Source organism: Oncorhynchus keta, chromosome 25 (genome assembly GCF_023373465.1).
Source record: "Oncorhynchus keta strain PuntledgeMale-10-30-2019 chromosome 25, Oket_V2, whole genome shotgun sequence".
Taxonomy (NCBI): Eukaryota; Metazoa; Chordata; class Actinopteri; order Salmoniformes; family Salmonidae; genus Oncorhynchus; species Oncorhynchus keta.
Genome location: NC_068445.1, coordinates 26302696 through 26320226, shown reverse-complemented (window position 1 = coordinate 26320226; position 17531 = coordinate 26302696). Strand labels below are relative to the sequence as shown.

Genomic DNA, 17531 nt, shown 5'->3' with positions numbered 1-17531 from the left:
AGCGCAACATTGTTAGGAGCCATTTTAGCAGCTGCAAGCCAACCTGCGCTGTCACCAACGACTGTATGGCTACCACGGAGCCATACTTTATTTTCTCTATACAACAATAAAACATCACAATCCACCCGCAAGGATGTGATTGTCAACCCATAGAAAATGAGGGGGCCATTCTGGTGGTCCATTTTAATGATCAGACACACTTTTCCCCAGGGCCTTCAGACCAGACCACAAAAGGCCCTAGTTTTGATACAATAGAAGGTGAAATGAGACCCGGCTGGCGTCAGTGTAGAAGGATACGTGACGGTGGTGTGCAACGTGCCCAGCTGCTCCATGTGGTGCAGCACGAACAGCAGGCCGAAGGAGAACACGCCCACCATGTGGATGCTTAGCGACAGCAGGAACAGGAAGAAGTAACGGTAGTTCCTACGCCCGATACAGTTGTTCACCCAGGGGCAGTGGTGGTCAAAGTCCTGAGGAGAGAGTGAGAAATAGGTGTTTAGGATGGTGGATAGATAGTTGTTCACCCAGGGGCAGTGGTGGTCAAAGTCCTGAGGAGAGAGTGAGAGAGATGGATGGGTGTTAGGAGATGGTCATAGGGTAGAGTGGAAATTAACAGGATCATACTACATGATAAAAGCTCTTCAATGTATTCACACACTGATGTTTCAATCAATTCCATGATCTCTGATTGCATAAGTCAGATTTCTAGAGTTTTTAGAAACATCTACTGTACTTTAGCTGACTTTGTTTTTGATTGTGGTTGAGCGTCTACTGAAGAACACAGAACCAGTGTAAGTAGTTTGAAATATAGGAGGCTGCCTCACAACCTTTAGTTCAAAGTCAGATTTAAACTATTTTATGGAGAGATAGACTGTACATGAAAGAGTGGTGCACAGCCGCATCAGTAGGCTACCGGGAGAGCAACACAGCCGCATCAGTAGGCTACCGGGAGAGCAACACAGCCGCATCAGTAGGCTACCGGGAGAGCAACACAGCCGCATCAGTAGGCTACTGGGAGAGCAACACAGCCGCATCAGTAGGCTACTGGGAGAGCAACACAGCCGCATCAGTAGGCTACTGGGAGAGCAACACAGCCGCATCAGTAGGCTACTGGGAGAGCAACACAGCCGCATCAGTAGGCTACTGGGAGAGCAACACAGCCGCATCAGTAGGCTACTGGGAGAGCAACACAGCCGCATCAGTAGGCTACTGGGAGAGCAACACAGCCGCATCAGTAGGCTACTGGGAGAGCAACACAGCCGCATCAGTAGGCTACTGGGAGAGCAACACAGCCGCATCAGTAGGCTACTGGGAGAGCAACACAGCCGCATCAGTAGGCTACTGGGAGAGCAACACAGCCGCATCAGTAGGCTACTGGGAGAGCAACACAGCCGCATCAGTAGGCTACTGGGAGAGCAACACAGCCGCATCAGTAGGCTACTGGGAGAGCAACACAGCCGCATCAGTAGGCTACTGGGAGAGCAACACAGCCGCATCAGTAGGCTACTGGGAGAGCAACACAGCTGGAGAGTGGAGCTTCAAATGGGAAAAACAAAGTTATGAAACCAATCTTCTGTTTTACTGAATGTTGCTTGGATGTGGTGTAAAACATGATTGCAATCCACATAACATTGTTCACAGTATATTGACAAGTCTTATCTGTGAACACATACCATCAGTCAACTGTAGAGGTCACATATAGAAACAAGGCTAACACCACATTGAAATGTCAACGGCTGACAAATGGGCTAGAGTGTGGTGTCTGTCGGTCTGTGTCTGTCGGTCTGTGTCTGTCTGTGTGTCAGTCTGTGTCTGTCTTACCTCCACACAGTTGTCACACACACTGCAGTGAGAGCAACGGGGCGGTCTGTAGAAGTGACAGGTGGCACACCATTTCATCCGGACCTGAATTCCTTTGATCTCTACATTCTTGTAGAGAGGTGCCCGGAAATCATCGTCCTTGTCCTCATCCTCATCCGCTGTCACAAGGGGAGAGATCACATTAGCAGGCAAGTACACACACAAACACACAATCTGATTTATGATTCCATTTGACAGGGGCAACAGGAGGTAGACTTAAATTAAGCTAACTCCCATGGTTAGCTGTCTGTACAAATTTACATTCTATAAACAATATGCATTTTGTAGCCCACATCTTTGGCATCAAATCTAAATTAAATGCATGTCACATACACAGTTTACAGCAGGTATAAAAGGTGCTAGCTCCTTCAACAATGCAGAACATGAATCAATAATATCAATGAAAATAGTCAAGTCAAAAATAACAAGTAGAAGAAGTGATAGAAGAGGTACTATGCATCGTAATAACGGACTGGATTTACAAATATAAAGTGAGCAGTGGAATCAATAGTATATAATAGAACAGCAGCGTTGACTGTGTGCATGCGTATATATAAACACGCACGCACACACACACACACACACACACACACACACACACACACACACACACACACACACACACACACACACACACACACACACACACACACACACACACACACACACACACACACACACACACACACACACACACGTAAGTTTGAGTTTAGGGGTTGGTTGGATGTATTTAACCATTACACAGTAATGGTTAAAGCCCAGAGGGCCTGCATTTGGATGGATGACAAAAGAAATGATCACATCAACTGCACACCCTACTCATTGGACTGCCACTGTCTTTCTGAACAAGTACATTTCCAGAGTTAATGTAGATCTTTGCACAATGGGCCACTTGACAATATTTTTATGTGAAGTGTATTGCTCTTGAGTTCTTACTCAGGAAATAAAATGTGATGTCTTTTGGTTCATCAAAAAGCCCATTCAATCTGAAGGATGATCGTCATGGGATTCGTACACTTGGAACAACCACACACACACACACAATCCTACTGAGAGACCTTTTGTTGTTATGAGTTTTCAGACTCTTCAAATAGATTTAAAAGGTAACCGACTGGGAAACTGAATGTAAACATCTCCCCTGCAGTCTGCTCTTTAAAAACAATCGTCAGCAGACAAATTAATGAGGCTTTATCATCCAATACACAATATAGGCCTTTACATTTCAAGGCTGTCAAGGCTTTACCTTACAGAACAATAGAAGCCTTTACATTTGAACCTGGTAGTCACATTCACTGTACATACAGTACGAGTCAAAAGTATGGACACACCTACTCATTCAAGGGTTTTTCTTTATTTGGACTATTTTCTACATTGTAGAACAACAATTGTTTAACACTTTTTTGGTTACAACATATGTGTTATTTCATAGTTTTCATGTCTTCACTATTATTCTACAATGTAGAAAATAGTAAAAATAAAGAAAAACCCTGGAATGTGTAGGTGTGTCCACACTTTTGACTGGTCCTGTATGTCATACACAGATTTACACCAATTGAAGAGAAAGGAATAAACTGTCAGATACAGCAGAGATGACAGCTCATGAGGATTGTATTGACAGGGTAGGATCTACGAAATATACCCCTGAGGCCATACCGCTCTTAGAAGCAGGGATTTAACTGCAGTTTGTTTCTCCCCACACAGATACAGTGTGTGGAGGCAGGAGCAGTAGGATTATCCATGTGGCCACAGGCATCTCAATATAGTGGGCATGTGTTTCCGTCTGCAACACTCTCTCTCTATCAAACTACTGCAGCTCTCCACTCCATCTCCACAGTAAGGAGAGACCACTTCAGGAAGAAACATGAACCTGGCTGTGTCATATGTGCTGTAACCATTATTACCTGTTTATGGGGGGACAAGTAGTTCTTAAAGTCCGGAGCTTATTATGTTACAAGCATGTTACAACCATAAGGTGTAAATGGGCCACATTCAACGATCATTATACTAAACATAGGGGCCGAGCCATCCCCCAGGAGAGTGGACGACACACACACACACACACACACACACACACACACACACACACACACACACACACACACACACACACACACACACACACACACACACACACACACACACACACACACACACACACACACACACACACACACACACACGCAGTGTTTCCCTTTCTTTACCGTTACTAACAGCTGACTACCATCAAGTACTGGCAGTCTTTTTTCTAAGGCAGCAGCAGTGGGCCTCGTAACCTCGACCGAGACTTGTTCACCAGGTCACAGGTCTGTAAGTCATGCATAGCATGGTGCAGAGAGGGCCCAGTTATTAGCTAAAATAGGCACTGTGGGCTAATGGGTACTGAAAAGACCCGGACAGAGAGAGCGAGTGAGTGACAGACAGACATAAAGAGAGAGAGAGAGACCCATTCATCTCATACAGACACTTTCAGTAGTAAAAGGGAACTGACCTTTGGGGAAGACTCCAGGGTCCATGAAGGTAGCCATGCTGAAGTTGGCCAGCACAAATAGGAAGACGACGCCATTGTAGAGAGGCACGGCGGGGGAGATCGTGTTGGTCAACCAGGGGCACCTGGAGAGGAGAGAGGACAGCAGTTAGGAAACTCCATTCATACATAGTGATATCTGAGGATTCAGACATTTATTTTTTTATTTTACCTTTATTTAACCAGGCAAGTCAGTTAAGAACAAATTCTTATTTTCAATGACGGCCTAGGAACAGTGGGTTAACTGCCTGTTCAGGGGCAGAAAGACAGATTTGTACCTTGTCAGCTCGGGGATTTGAACTTGCAAACTTTCGGTTACGAGTCCAATGCTCTAACCACTAGGCTACCCTGACATAGGAGGCACACAATGAATGACACACATATGCATCTACATAAATTCAGCAAAAAAGGAAACGTCCTCTCACTGTCAACTGCGTTTGTCAGCAAACATAACAAGTGTAAATATTTGTGTGAACATAAGATTCAACAACTGAGACAAACTGAACAAGTTCCACAAACACGTGACTAACAGAAATTGAATAACGTGTCCCTGAACAAAGGTGGGGGGGTCAAAATCAAAAGTAACAGTCAGTATCTGGTGTGACCAGCAGCTGCATTAAGTACTGCAGTGCATCTCCTCCTCATGGACTGAGCCAGATTTGCCAGTTCTTGCTGTGAGATGTTACCCCACTCTTCCACCAAGGCACCTGCAAGTTCCCGGACATTTCTGGGTGGGAATGGTCCTAGCCCTCACCCTCCTCACCCTCCAATGTTTGGATGTACCGATCCTGTGCAGGTGTTGTTACATGTGGTCTGCCACTGCGAGGACGATCAGCTGTCCGTCCTGTCTCCCTGCAGCTCTGTCTTAGGTGTCTCACAGTACGGACATGGCAATTTATTGCCCTGGCCACATCTGCTGTCTTCATGCCTCCTTGCAGCATGCCTAAGGCTCGTTCCCACAGATGAGCAGGGATCCTGGGCATCTTTCTTTTGGTGTTTTTCAGAGTCAGTAGAAAGGCCTCTTTAATGTCCTGAGTTTTCACAACTGTGACCTTAATTGCCTACCATCTGTAAGCTGTTAGTTTCTTAACAACCGTTACACAGGTGCATGTTCATTCATTGTTTATGGTTCATTGAACAAGCATGGGAAACCGTGTTTAAACCCTTTACAATGAAGATCTGTGAAGTTATTTGGATTTTTATTTATTATCTTTGAAGGACAGGGTCCTGAAAAAGGGATGTTTCTTTTTTTACTAAGTTTATATGTAAATATGTTAACAAATACTGATTCATACTGATAAAATGATTGTAATCTGCCTATGAAATGAGGGATGGAGGGGAGATGCAAATGGGTTACTGCTGCACCCCCCTCCTCCATACCCACAATCATCACCTCGCACGCACACGCACACACGCACACACACACACACACACACACACACACACACACACACACACACACACACACACACACACACACACACACACACACACACACACACACACACACACACACACACACACACACACACACACACACACACACACACCAGTGGAAACAAGATTTTCAGTATCTTTAATCCTGCGCAAATGGGAAAACTATGCAAAAAGGAGGACACGGTGTAAAGCTGGAATTGCATCTTCGCCTCTTGAGATTCAGAAATAATAACAATGGCATCATCAGCCATACATGGAACAGACCAGATCTCCTCTCAGCCTCAGATATAAAAGTCAATTAGAGATGATGACACATGAGGAAAGGGCTATACTTGGGTGCAGGGCTGAGCTATATTACAATGTCTAACATTTCCTGTAATTAGAGAGGGAGTTGCAGACAGACCGGGCATGGATACAGACAGACAGCTCGCATAGGCAGTGTGTTAGTGTGTACCATCCACAGTGGTATCTCACTAAATCCTGGTTGAAAGATTCCTGCAATCAGGAGGGAATAAGCACAAAATCTGTGAATCCACCTACTGGGAGTTCTGGAAAACCTAGTCCAGGATTTAAACAGAATCACTAAGACATTTTGTGTGTCAAGCTTGATCTTATCCACAGGCTTATTTATCATCACATACTGTGAAATATGCAAAGATACCTGGAAAATGCTGCAATCAAGAATACCAAGTAAATGTAGAAGAAAAATGTAGTAGAAATGTCAAGACATTGTATGAGCCCAAAAAAGGTCTCTATGCCTCATCGACCCTGCTGGGTCTCCTTCTAGAGGCCCACCTGAGCCACAATGCAGGGTGGTTAAGTGTAGCCAGCCATAGGTGACTGACTGACAGGGCTTTCTGTTGGTCTAAATGAGGGAGCAGTGTTAGTGTACACAACATTAATAAATTAAATGTCTCATGGGGAAGAGGCAGCGGTTTCGAGGAAACACCCTTCTTTGATCATGCCCGCTCAATCAGCGTTACTGCTTTACACACACACACACAGTGCACACAGACTGTATGCACACACAAGCATGCACACACAGAGAACCGATTTCTTGGCATCTGTTAATGGAGGTGATCCTCTCTCCATCTTGCCTCTTCCTTCCCCCTCTGCTCTGTTCAATTATTCAGAGTGGAGTGTGTACTGTAGGTAGGAGAATGGGATGCTGTGCTAGCAGGCCTGGGGGAGCATGGTGACTCACAGTGATCCCCAGCACCCAGCCTCTGCTCTGGAGGACGGCCAGTCAACCAGCACCCAGCCTCTGCTCTGGAGGAGGGCCAGTCAACCAGCCTCTGCTCTGGAGGAGGGCCAGTCAACCAGCCTCTGCTCTGGAGGAGGGTCAGTCAACCAGCCTCTGCTCTGGAGGAGGGCCAGTCAAACAGCCTCTGCTCTGGAGGAGGGCCAGTCAAACAGCACCCAGCCTCTGCTCTGGAGGAGGTCAACCAGGGCTCTGGAGGGCCAGTCAACCAGCACCCAGCCTCTGCTCTGGAGGGGGCCAGTCAACCAGCACCCAGCCTCTGCTCTGGAGGATGGCCAGTCAACCAGCCTCTGCTCTGGAGGAGGGCCAGTCAAACAGCCTCTGCTCTGGAGGAGGGCCAGTCAACCAGCACCCAGCCTCTGCTCTGGAGGAGGGGTCAACCAACACCCAGGCTCTACTCTGGAGGAGGACCAGTCAGCACCCAGCCTCTCTCTGGAGCTCTCAACCAGCCTCTGCTCTGGAGGAGGGCCAGTCAACCAGCACCCAGTCTCTACTCAGGGCAGTCAACCAGCCTCTGCTCTGGAGGAGGGCCAGTCAACCAGCCTCTGCTCTGGAGGAGGGTCAGTCAACCAGCCTCTACTCTGGAGCAGTCAATCTGCTCTGGAGGAGGGTCAGTCAACCAGCACCCAGCCTCTACTCTGGAGGAGGACCAGTCAACTAGCACCCAGCCTCTACTCTGGAGGAGGGTCAGTCAACCAGCCTCTGCTCTGGAGGAGGGACAGTCAACCAGCATCCAGCCTCTGCTCTGGAGGAGGGCCAGTCACCAGCACCCAGCCACTGCTCTGGAGGAGGGCCAGTCAACCAGCACCCAGCCTCTGCTCTGGAGGAGGGTCAGTCAACCAGCACCCAGACTCTGCTCTGGAGGAGGACCAGTCAACCAGCACCCAGACTCTACTCGGGAGGAGGACCAGTCAACCAGTACCCAGCCTCTGCTCTGGAGGAGGGCCAGTCAACCAGCACCCAGCCTCTGCTCTGGAGGGGGCCAGTCAACCAGCACCCAGCCTCTGCTCTGGAGGAGGGCCAGTCAAACAGCCTCTGCTCTGGAGGAGGGCCAGTCAAACAGCACCCAGCCTCTGCTCTGGAGGAGGGCCAGTCAACCAGCACCCAGCCTCTGCTCTCTCAACCAGCACCCAGGAGGGCCAGTCAACCAGCACCCAGCCTCTGCTCTGGAGGATGGCCTCAACCAGCCTCTGCTCTGGAGGAGGGCCAGTCAAACAGCCTCTGCTCTGGAGGAGGGCCAGTCAACCAGCACCCAGCCTCTGCTCTGGAGGAGGGTCAGTCAACCAACACCCAGGCTCTACTCTGGAGGAGGACCAGTCAACCTGCACCCAGCCTCTACTCTGGAGCAGGGTCAGTCAACCAGCCTCTGCTCTGGAGGAGGGCCAGTCAACCAGCACCCAGTCTCTACTCTGGAGGAGGGTCAGTCAACCAGCCTCTGCTCTGGAGGAGGGCCAGTCATCCAGCCTCTGCTCTGGAGGAGGGTCAGTCAACCAGCCTCTACTCTGGAGGAGGGCCAGTCAATAAGCACCCAGCCTCTGCTCTGGAGGAGGGTCAGTCAACCAGCACCCAGCCTCTACTCTGGAGGAGGACCAGTCTAGCACCCAGCCTCTACTCTGGAGGAGGGTCAGTCAACCAGCCTCTGCTCTGGAGGAGGGACAGTCAACCAGCATCCAGCCTCTGCTCTGGAGGAGGGCCAGTCAACCAGCACCCAGCCACTGCTCTGGAGGAGGGCCAGTCAACCAGCACCCAGCCTCTGCTCTGGAGGAGGGTCAGTCAACCAGCACCCAGACTCTGCTCTGGAGGAGGACCAGTCAACCAGCACCCAGACTCTACTCGGGAGGAGGACCAGTCAACCAGTACCCAGCCTCTGCTCTGGAGGAGGACCAGTCAACCAGCACCCAGGCTCTACTCTGGAGGAGGACCAGTCAACCAGCACCCAGACTCTACTCGGGAGGAGGACCAGTCAACCAGCACCCAGTCTCTACTCTGGAGGGGGGTCAGTCAACCAGCCTCTACTCTGGAGGAGGGCCAGTCAACCGGCCTCTACTCTGGAGGAGGGCCAGTCAACCAGCCTCTACTCTGGAGGAGGGCCAGTCAACCAGCCTCTACTCTGGAGGAGGGTCAGTCAACCAGTCTCTACTCTGGAGGAGGGTCAGTGAACCAGACTCTACTCTGGAAGAGGGCCAGTCAATAAGCACCCAGCCTCTGCTCTGGAGGAGGGTCAGTCAACCAGTCTCTAATCTGGAGGAGGGTCAGTCAACCAGTCTCTACTCTGGAGGAGGGTCAGTCAACCAGCCTCTGCTCTGGAGGAGGGTCAGTCAATCAGTCTCTACTCTGGAGGAGGGTCAGTGAACCAGACTCTACTCTGGAAGAGGGCCAGTCAATAAGCACCCAGCCTCTGCTCTGGAGGAGGGTCAGTCAACCAGCACCCAGCCTTTGCTCTGGAGGAGGGCCAGTCAACCAGCACCCAGCCTCTGCTCTGGGGGAGGGCCAGTCAACCAGCACCCAGCCTCTGCTCTGGAGGAGGGTCAGTCAACCAGCACCCAGCCTCTGCTCTGGAGGAGGACCAGTCAACCAGCACCCAGCCTCTACTCTGGAGGAGGACCAGTCAACCAGCACCCAGCCTCTACTCTGGAGGAGGGTCAGTCAACCAGCCTCTACTCTGGAGGAGGGCCAGTCAACCAGTCTCTACTCTGGAGGAGGGTCAGTCAACCAGTCTCTACTCTGGAGGAGGGTTAGTCAACCAGCCTCTGCTCTAGAGGAGGGACAGTCAACCAGCCTCTGCTCTGGAGGAGGGACAGTCAACCAGCCTCTGCTCTGGAGGAGGGACAGTCAACCAGCCTCTGCTCTGGAGGAGGGACAGTCAACCAGCACCCAGCCTCTGCTCTGGAGGAGGGCCAGTCAACCAGCACCCAGCCTCTGCTCTGGAGGGGGGCCAGTCAACCAGCACCCAGCCTCTGCTCTGGAGGGGGGCCAGTCAACCAGCACCCAGCCTCTGCTCTGGAGGATGGCCAGTCAACCAGCCTCTGCTCTGGAGGAGGGCCAGTCAAACAGCCTCTGCTCTGGAGGAGGGCCAGTCAACCAGCACCCAGCCTCTGCTCTGGAGGAGGGCCAGTCAACCAGCACCCAGCCTCTGCTCTGGAGGAGGGCCAGTCAACCAGCACCCAGCCTCTGCTCTGGAGGAGGGTCAGTCAACCAACACCCAGGCTCTACTCTGGAGGAGGACCAGTCAACCTGCACCCAGCCTCTACTCTGGAGCAGGGTCAGTCAACCAGCCTCTGCTCTGGAGGAGGGCCAGTCAACCAGCACCCAGTCTCTACTCTGGAGGAGGGTCAGTCAACCAGCCTCTGCTCTGGAGGAGGGCCAGTCATCCAGCCTCTGCTCTGGAGGAGGGTCAGTCAACCAGCCTCTACTCTGGAGGAGGGCCAGTCAATAAGCACCCAGCCTCTGCTCTGGAGGAGGGTCAGTCAACCAGCACCCAGCCTCTACTCTGGAGGAGGACCAGTCAACTAGCACCCAGCCTCTACTCTGGAGGAGGGTCAGTCAACCAGCCTCTGCTCTGGAGGAGGGACAGTCAACCAGCATCCAGCCTCTGCTCTGGAGGAGGGCCAGTCAACCAGCACCCAGCCACTGCTCTGGAGGAGGGCCAGTCAACCAGCACCCAGCCTCTGCTCTGGAGGAGGGTCAGTCAACCAGCACCCAGACTCTGCTCTGGAGGAGGACCAGTCAACCAGCACCCAGACTCTACTCGGGAGGAGGACCAGTCAACCAGTACCCAGCCTCTGCTCTGGAGGAGGACCAGTCAACCAGCACCCAGGCTCTACTCTGGAGGAGGACCAGTCAACCGGCCTCTGCTCTGGAGGAGGACCAGTCAACCAGCACCCAGACTCTACTCGGGAGGAGGACCAGTCAACCAGCACCCAGTCTCTACTCTGGAGGGGGTCAGTCAACCAGCCTCTACTCTGGAGGAGGGCCAGTCAACCGGCCTCTACTCTGGAGGAGGGCCAGTCAACCAGCCTCTACTCTGGAGGAGGGCCAGTCAACCAGCCTCTACTCTGGAGGAGGGTCAGTCAACCAGTCTCTACTCTGGAGGAGGGTCAGTGAACCAGACTCTACTCTGGAAGAGGGCCAGTCAATAAGCACCCAGCCTCTGCTCTGGAGGAGGGTCAGTCAACCAGTCTCTAATCTGGAGGAGGGTCAGTCAACCAGTCTCTACTCTGGAGGAGGGTCAACCAGCCTCTGCTCTGGAGGAGGGTCAGTCAATCAGTCTCTACTCTGGAGGAGGGTCAGTGAACCAGACTCTACTCTGGAAGAGGGCCAGTCAATAAGCACCCAGCCTCTGCTCTGGAGGAGGGTCAGTCAACCAGCACCCAGCCTTTGCTCTGGAGGAGGGCCAGTCAACCAGCACCCAGCCTCTGCTCTGGGGAGGGCCAGTCAACCAGCACCCAGCCTCTGCTCTGAGGAGGGTCAGTCAACCAGCACCCAGCCTCTGCTCTGGAGGAGGACCAGTCAACCAGCACCCAGCCTCTACTCTGGAGGAGGACCAGTCAACCAGCACCCAGCCTCTACTCTGGAGGAGGGTCAGTCAACCAGTCTCTACTCTGGAGGAGGGTTAGTCAACCAGCCTCTGCTCTAGAGGAGGGACAGTCAACCAGCCTCTGCTCTGGAGGAGGGACAGTCAACCAGCCTCTGCTCTGGAGGAGGGACAGTCAACCAGCCTCTGCTCTGGAGGAGGGACAGTCAACCAGCCTCTGCTCTGGAGGAGGGACAGTCAACCAGCCTCTGCTCTGGAGGAGGGCCAGTCAACCAGTAACAGGGACCAGAAACACCACCTGTATCAGTGCCCATGTGGATAGTCGGTTCCCACAGCTTCTGTGAGTATGGCAAAGCAGAGCTATATCATGTGGGTAATACCAAAAAGGTAGTTAAGGGAGAGAAAATCCTAGAGGAGTACAGTCCACCGCGCGAATCTGCACTGCTATCACCTAATAATCCCACTTACCAAGTAGAAAAACAGCCAGTATTATTATTATTATTAATTATCATTATTATTATTATACCTACCTACCTACCTACCTACCTACCTACCTACCTACCTACCTACCTACCTACCTACCTACCTACCTACAGTTGAAGTAGGAAGTTTACATACACCTTAGCCAAATACATTTCAACTCAGTTTTTCACAATTCCTGACATTTAATCCTAGAAAAATTCCGTCAGTTAGGATCACCACTTTATTTTAAGAATGTGAAATGTCAGAATAATAGTAGAGAGAATTATTTATTTAAGCCTTTATTTCTTTCATCACATTCCCAGTGGGTCAGAAGTTTACATACACTCAATTAGTATTTGGTAGCATCACCTTTAAAATGTTTAACTTGGGTCAAACATTTCAGGTAGCCTTCCATAAGCTTCCCACAATAAATTGGGTGAATTTTGGCCCATTCCTCCTGACAGAGCTGGTGTAACCGAGTCAGGTTTGTAGGCCTCCTTGCACGCACGCGCTTTTCTCTAGGAGACAGAATGCGTCTCCTTCCTGAGCGGTATGACGGCTGCGTGGTCCCATGGTGTTTATACTTGCATACTATTGTTTGTACAGATGAACGTGGTACCTTCAGGCGTTTGGAAATTGCTCCTAAGGATGACCCAGACTTGTGGAGGTCTACAATTTCTTTCCCTGAGGTCTTGGCTAATTTTCTCATGATGTCAAGCAAAGAGGCATTGAAATACATCCACGGGTACACCTCCAATTAAATCAGGCTAATTGATATTATATTTCAGAAGCTTCTAAAGCCATGACATATTTTTCTGGAATTTTCCAAGCTTTTTAAAGGCACAGTCAACTACTGTATGTAAACGTCTGACCCACTGGAATTGTGATACAGTGAATTATAAGTGAAATAATCTGTCTAAACAATTGTTGGAAGAATTACTTCTGTCATGCATAAAGTAGATGTCCTAACTGACTTGCCAAAACTATAGTTTGTTAACAAGAAATTTGTGGAGTGGTTGAAAAATGAGTTTTAATGACTCCAACCTAAGTGTATGTAAACTTCCGACTTCCGACTGCAAGGGTAAAAAAAAAAACACACCCTGTTAAAAACTCTTTATTTATTTCTATATATATATATATATATATATATGACACACACACACACACACACACACACACACACACACACACACACACACACACACACACACACACACACACACACACACACACACACACACACACACACACACATACATACAGCTAAAAAAAAAAAACGTCCTCTCACTCTCAACTGCATGAATTTTCAGCAAACTTAACGTGTAAATATTTGTATGAGCACAACAGTCAGTATCTGGTGTGGCCATCAGCTGCATTAAGTACTGCAGTGCATCTCCTCCTCATGGACTGCAACATATTTGCAAGTTCTTGCTGTGAGATGTTACCCCACTCTTCCACCAAGGCACCCGCAAGTTCCCGGTCATTTCTGGGGGGAATGGCCCTAACGCTAGCCCTCACCCTGCGATCCAACAGGTCCCAGACGTGCTCTATGTGATTGAGATCCGGGCTCATCGCTGGCCATGGCAGAACACGGACATTCCTGTCTTGCAGGAAATCACGCACAGAACGAGCAGTATGGCTGGTGGCATTGTCATGCTGGAGAGTCATGTCAGGATGAGCCTGCAGGAAAGTTAGCACGAGGGAGGAGAATGTCTTCCCTGTAATGCACAGCATTGCCTGTGTAACGTTCATTCTTTTGGCGATAAACGCAAATCCGACCATCACCCCATGTGAGACAAAACCGCGACTCGTCAGTGAAGAGCACTTTTTGCTAATCCTGTCTGGTCCAGCGACAGTGAGTTTGTGCCCATAGGCGACGTTGTTGCCGGTGATGTCTGGTGAGGACCTGCCTTACAACAGGCATACAAGCCCGCAGTCCAGCCTCTCTCAGCCTATTGTGGACAGTTTGAGCATTGATGGAGGGATTGTACGTTCCTGGTGTAACTCGGGTAATTGTTGTTGCCATCCTGTACCAGTCCCGCAAGTGTGATGTTTGGATGTACCAATCCTGTGCAGGTGTTGTTACACGTGGTCTGCCACTGCGAAGATGACCATCTGTCCATCCTGTAGCGCCATCTTCGGCGTCGCACAGTACGGACATGGCAATTTATTGCCCTGGCCACATCTGCTGTCCTCATGCCTCCTTGCAGCATGCCTAAGGCACATTCACGCAGATGAGCAGGGACCCTGGGCATCTTTCTTTTGGTGTTTTTCAGAGTCAGTAGAAAAGCCTCTTTAGTGTCCTAAGTTTTCATAACTGTGACCGTAATTGCCTACCGTCTGTACGCTGTTAGTGTCTTGATGACCGTTCCACAGGTGCATGTGCATTAATTGTTAATGGTTCATTGAACAAGCATGGGAAACAGTGTTTAAACCCTTTACAATGAAGATCTGTGAAGTTATTTTGATTTTTAAGAATTATATTTGAAAGACAGGGTCCTGAAAAAGGGGCTTTTCTTTTTTTGCTGAATTTAGAAACACATACACACACAATGCGCATTCGTAAAATATTCAGACCCCTTGACCTTTTCCACATTTCATTACAGCCTTATTCTAAAATGGATTGAATAAAAAAAATCCTCAATCTACATACAATCTACATCCCCATAGTGACAAAGTGAAAACAGGTTTTTAGAAATTTTAGCACATTTATTACAAATAAAAAACAGAAATACCTTATTTACATTAGTATTCAGACCTTTTGCTATGAGACACGAAATTGAGCTCAGGTGCATCCTGTTTCCATTGATCATCCTTGAGATGTTTCTACAACTTGATTGGAGTCCACCTGTGCTAAATTCAATTGATTGGACATGATTAGTAAAGGCACACACCGGTCTATATAACGTCCCACAGCTGACAGTGCATGTCAGAGCAAAACGGACTTCAACCCGATCAAACATCTCTGGGGAGACCTGAAAATAGCTGTGCAACGAAGCTCACCATCCAACCTGACAGAGCTTGAGAGGATCTGCAGAGAATAAGAATTTGTTCTTAACTGACTTACCTAGTTAAATAAAGTTTAAATAAAGATAAGAATGGGAGAAACTCCCCAAAAACAGGTGTGCCAAGCTTGTAGCGTCATACACAAGACTCAAGGCTGTAATCCCTGCCAAAGGTGCTTCAACGAAGTACAGTAAAGGATCTGACTACTTTTATAAAAGTGATATTTAAATATTATATTGAATTTTTTGCCCAAAAAATCTATAAACCTGTTTTTGCTTTGTCATTATGGGTTATTGTGTGTAGATTAAATAGGGAAAAAAATATTTAATCTATTTTAGAATAAGGCTGTAACGTAACAAAATGTTGAAAAAAAATCAAGTGGTCTGAATACTTTCCCGAATGCACTGTATATATGTAGCCAGGGGCTTTAACTCACTGTCCATGGTGTTGGTGTGTTTGATGCTAGGGCTGTGGCGGTCATGAAATGTTGTCACCCGGTTATTGTCATGCAAAAGTCTGCCTGTGTCATGGTAATTTTGCGTTAATTAACACAAATACGTTTAGCAGCTTCAGGCCTCCACAAATACAAGTTGCTGATGCGTGCCTTTGGAACATCTACATTTTAACAAGTCTAATAAACATTTTAATATACACCATAACAATAAATCCATTATTTATTTTAGGTAAGTCTAAAGAAAGATTAACAGAATATGAGTCGGCCTACGTACTATGTTAGGCTATCTGGCATGCCATTGGCTGTAGGCTTGTTCATTTAGCAGACAAGATATGTTTATAAGTCCCATGTTACCATGTTATATTATATGATTTTATAGTAAGAAGAATATAATTGAACTTTGCTGAATAAAATAGAAAGGATATTTTTCCCATTCTGGAGTGGCTGCGCATATGAAGGCTATGTTGAGTGTAAAAGTGATCATTTCAAACAGATCCTATAGGGTACGCTAGATTTAGAGTTATTTGGCAACTTAATAATAATAATAATAATATATGCCATTTAGCTGACGCTTTTATCCAAAGCGACTTACAGTCATGTGTGCATACATTCTACGTATGGGTGGTCCCGGGAATCGAACCCACTACCCTGGCGTTACAAGCGCCATGCTCTACCAACTGAGCTACAGAAGGACCACGACTTTAGTTGTTAATGATACAAAACTTAGAATGTCTTAGAAATCAGAACATACAGTATTTGGGCTGCATAATGTGACTATAGGCTATTAATAATTTGAGAACATCGCAAAAAAAGCTTGCACACTGTTCCTTGCCTCAGGCTGCACAGCTGTTCTCTCATCAAGTGATCATATTATCATCCATCAGACTAGTCTCAATGTAATAAATAGTCTTTACTAATACAGTACCAGTCAAAAGTTGTAACACACCTACTCATTCCAGGGTTTTCTTTAGTTTTACTATTTTCTACATTGTAGAATAATAGCGAAGACATAAACTATGAAATAACATACATGGAATCATGTAGTAACCAAAAAAAGGTCTGTGAATGATGTGTTTGAAACAAATCTAAATATATTTTATATTTGAGATTCTTCAAAGTAGCCTCCCTTTCCCATGATGACAGCTCTGCACACTCTTGGCACTCTCTCAACCAGCTTTATGAGGTAATGCATTTCAATTAACACGCATGCCTTTATAAAAGTTAATTTATGGTATTTCTTTCCTTCTTAATGCTAAATCTAAGCATCCAAATACTCTCCTGCAACCCGCCTCACCCAATGTAGCTATTTTTCCTAAAGTATTTATATTTACTTCGGAACCGAAACCCCTCAACTGAAGCTAGCCAGCTAATCCACCAGCTATGCTAGCGGTCTTCAGCTAACCGGTCATCAGCTAACCTTTAGCCCGGAAAGCTCTCGCCAGTTCGAACAACGCGACTCTAACCAGAGCATAACGGACCTATTTATTTTTCATCCCCGGATTCCCACCGCAAACGGAACATTTTTCAGCTGGATCTTCACAACTAGCTATCTAGCTAAACTGCAACCCCGGATGATTACCCCTGGCTAGCGTTTCCACCCACTTAGCTTGAAGCTAGCCCGGCCAGAGCACCTGTAGCACACCCCTGCTACCCTGTCTAGCCCGGGCCTACGAACTGTTAGCTTGTTAGCACAGGCCTGCTAACCGTCTGAATCGCCGCGTCCCAAACACTCTCTGGACCCATATTTACTTTCTATCTCTTTTTGATTTTTAAATTGTTTATACCTTCCGGAAACCTGCCTCACCCATTGTGATACGGAATCGCTATTATTTTTACTTTTTTAGAACACACTCAAGAACCTCCAGACGCTAACCAGCTAACTAGCTACAAGCTATTTAGTCACTGTTAGTTTTTTTAAACCTGGATAACACTTGCCAGTCCAGCTTCCCTTCCCATCCACCGCTGCCCCCTGGACATTGATCTCTTGGCTACA

General features: G+C 48.2%; 1 protein-coding gene across 3 annotated transcripts in view; it reads right to left on the bottom strand.

The window, feature by feature from the left end:
* LOC118358457 (palmitoyltransferase ZDHHC8B) overlaps positions 1-17531 on the bottom strand; it is a 131073-nt gene that overhangs the window by 20104 nt on the left and 93438 nt on the right. For all 3 annotated transcript variants that reach the window (XM_052479015.1, XM_052479016.1, XM_035736313.2), the window contains 3 exons: positions 4349-4470; positions 1822-1979; positions 298-470 (listed from right to left, as the gene is read on the bottom strand). In XM_052479015.1, the coding sequence (XP_052334975.1) occupies positions 298-470; positions 1822-1979; positions 4349-4385 (368 nt within the window). In that variant the 5' untranslated portion in view covers positions 4386-4470. The remainder of the gene's footprint in view (positions 1-297; positions 471-1821; positions 1980-4348; positions 4471-17531) is intronic.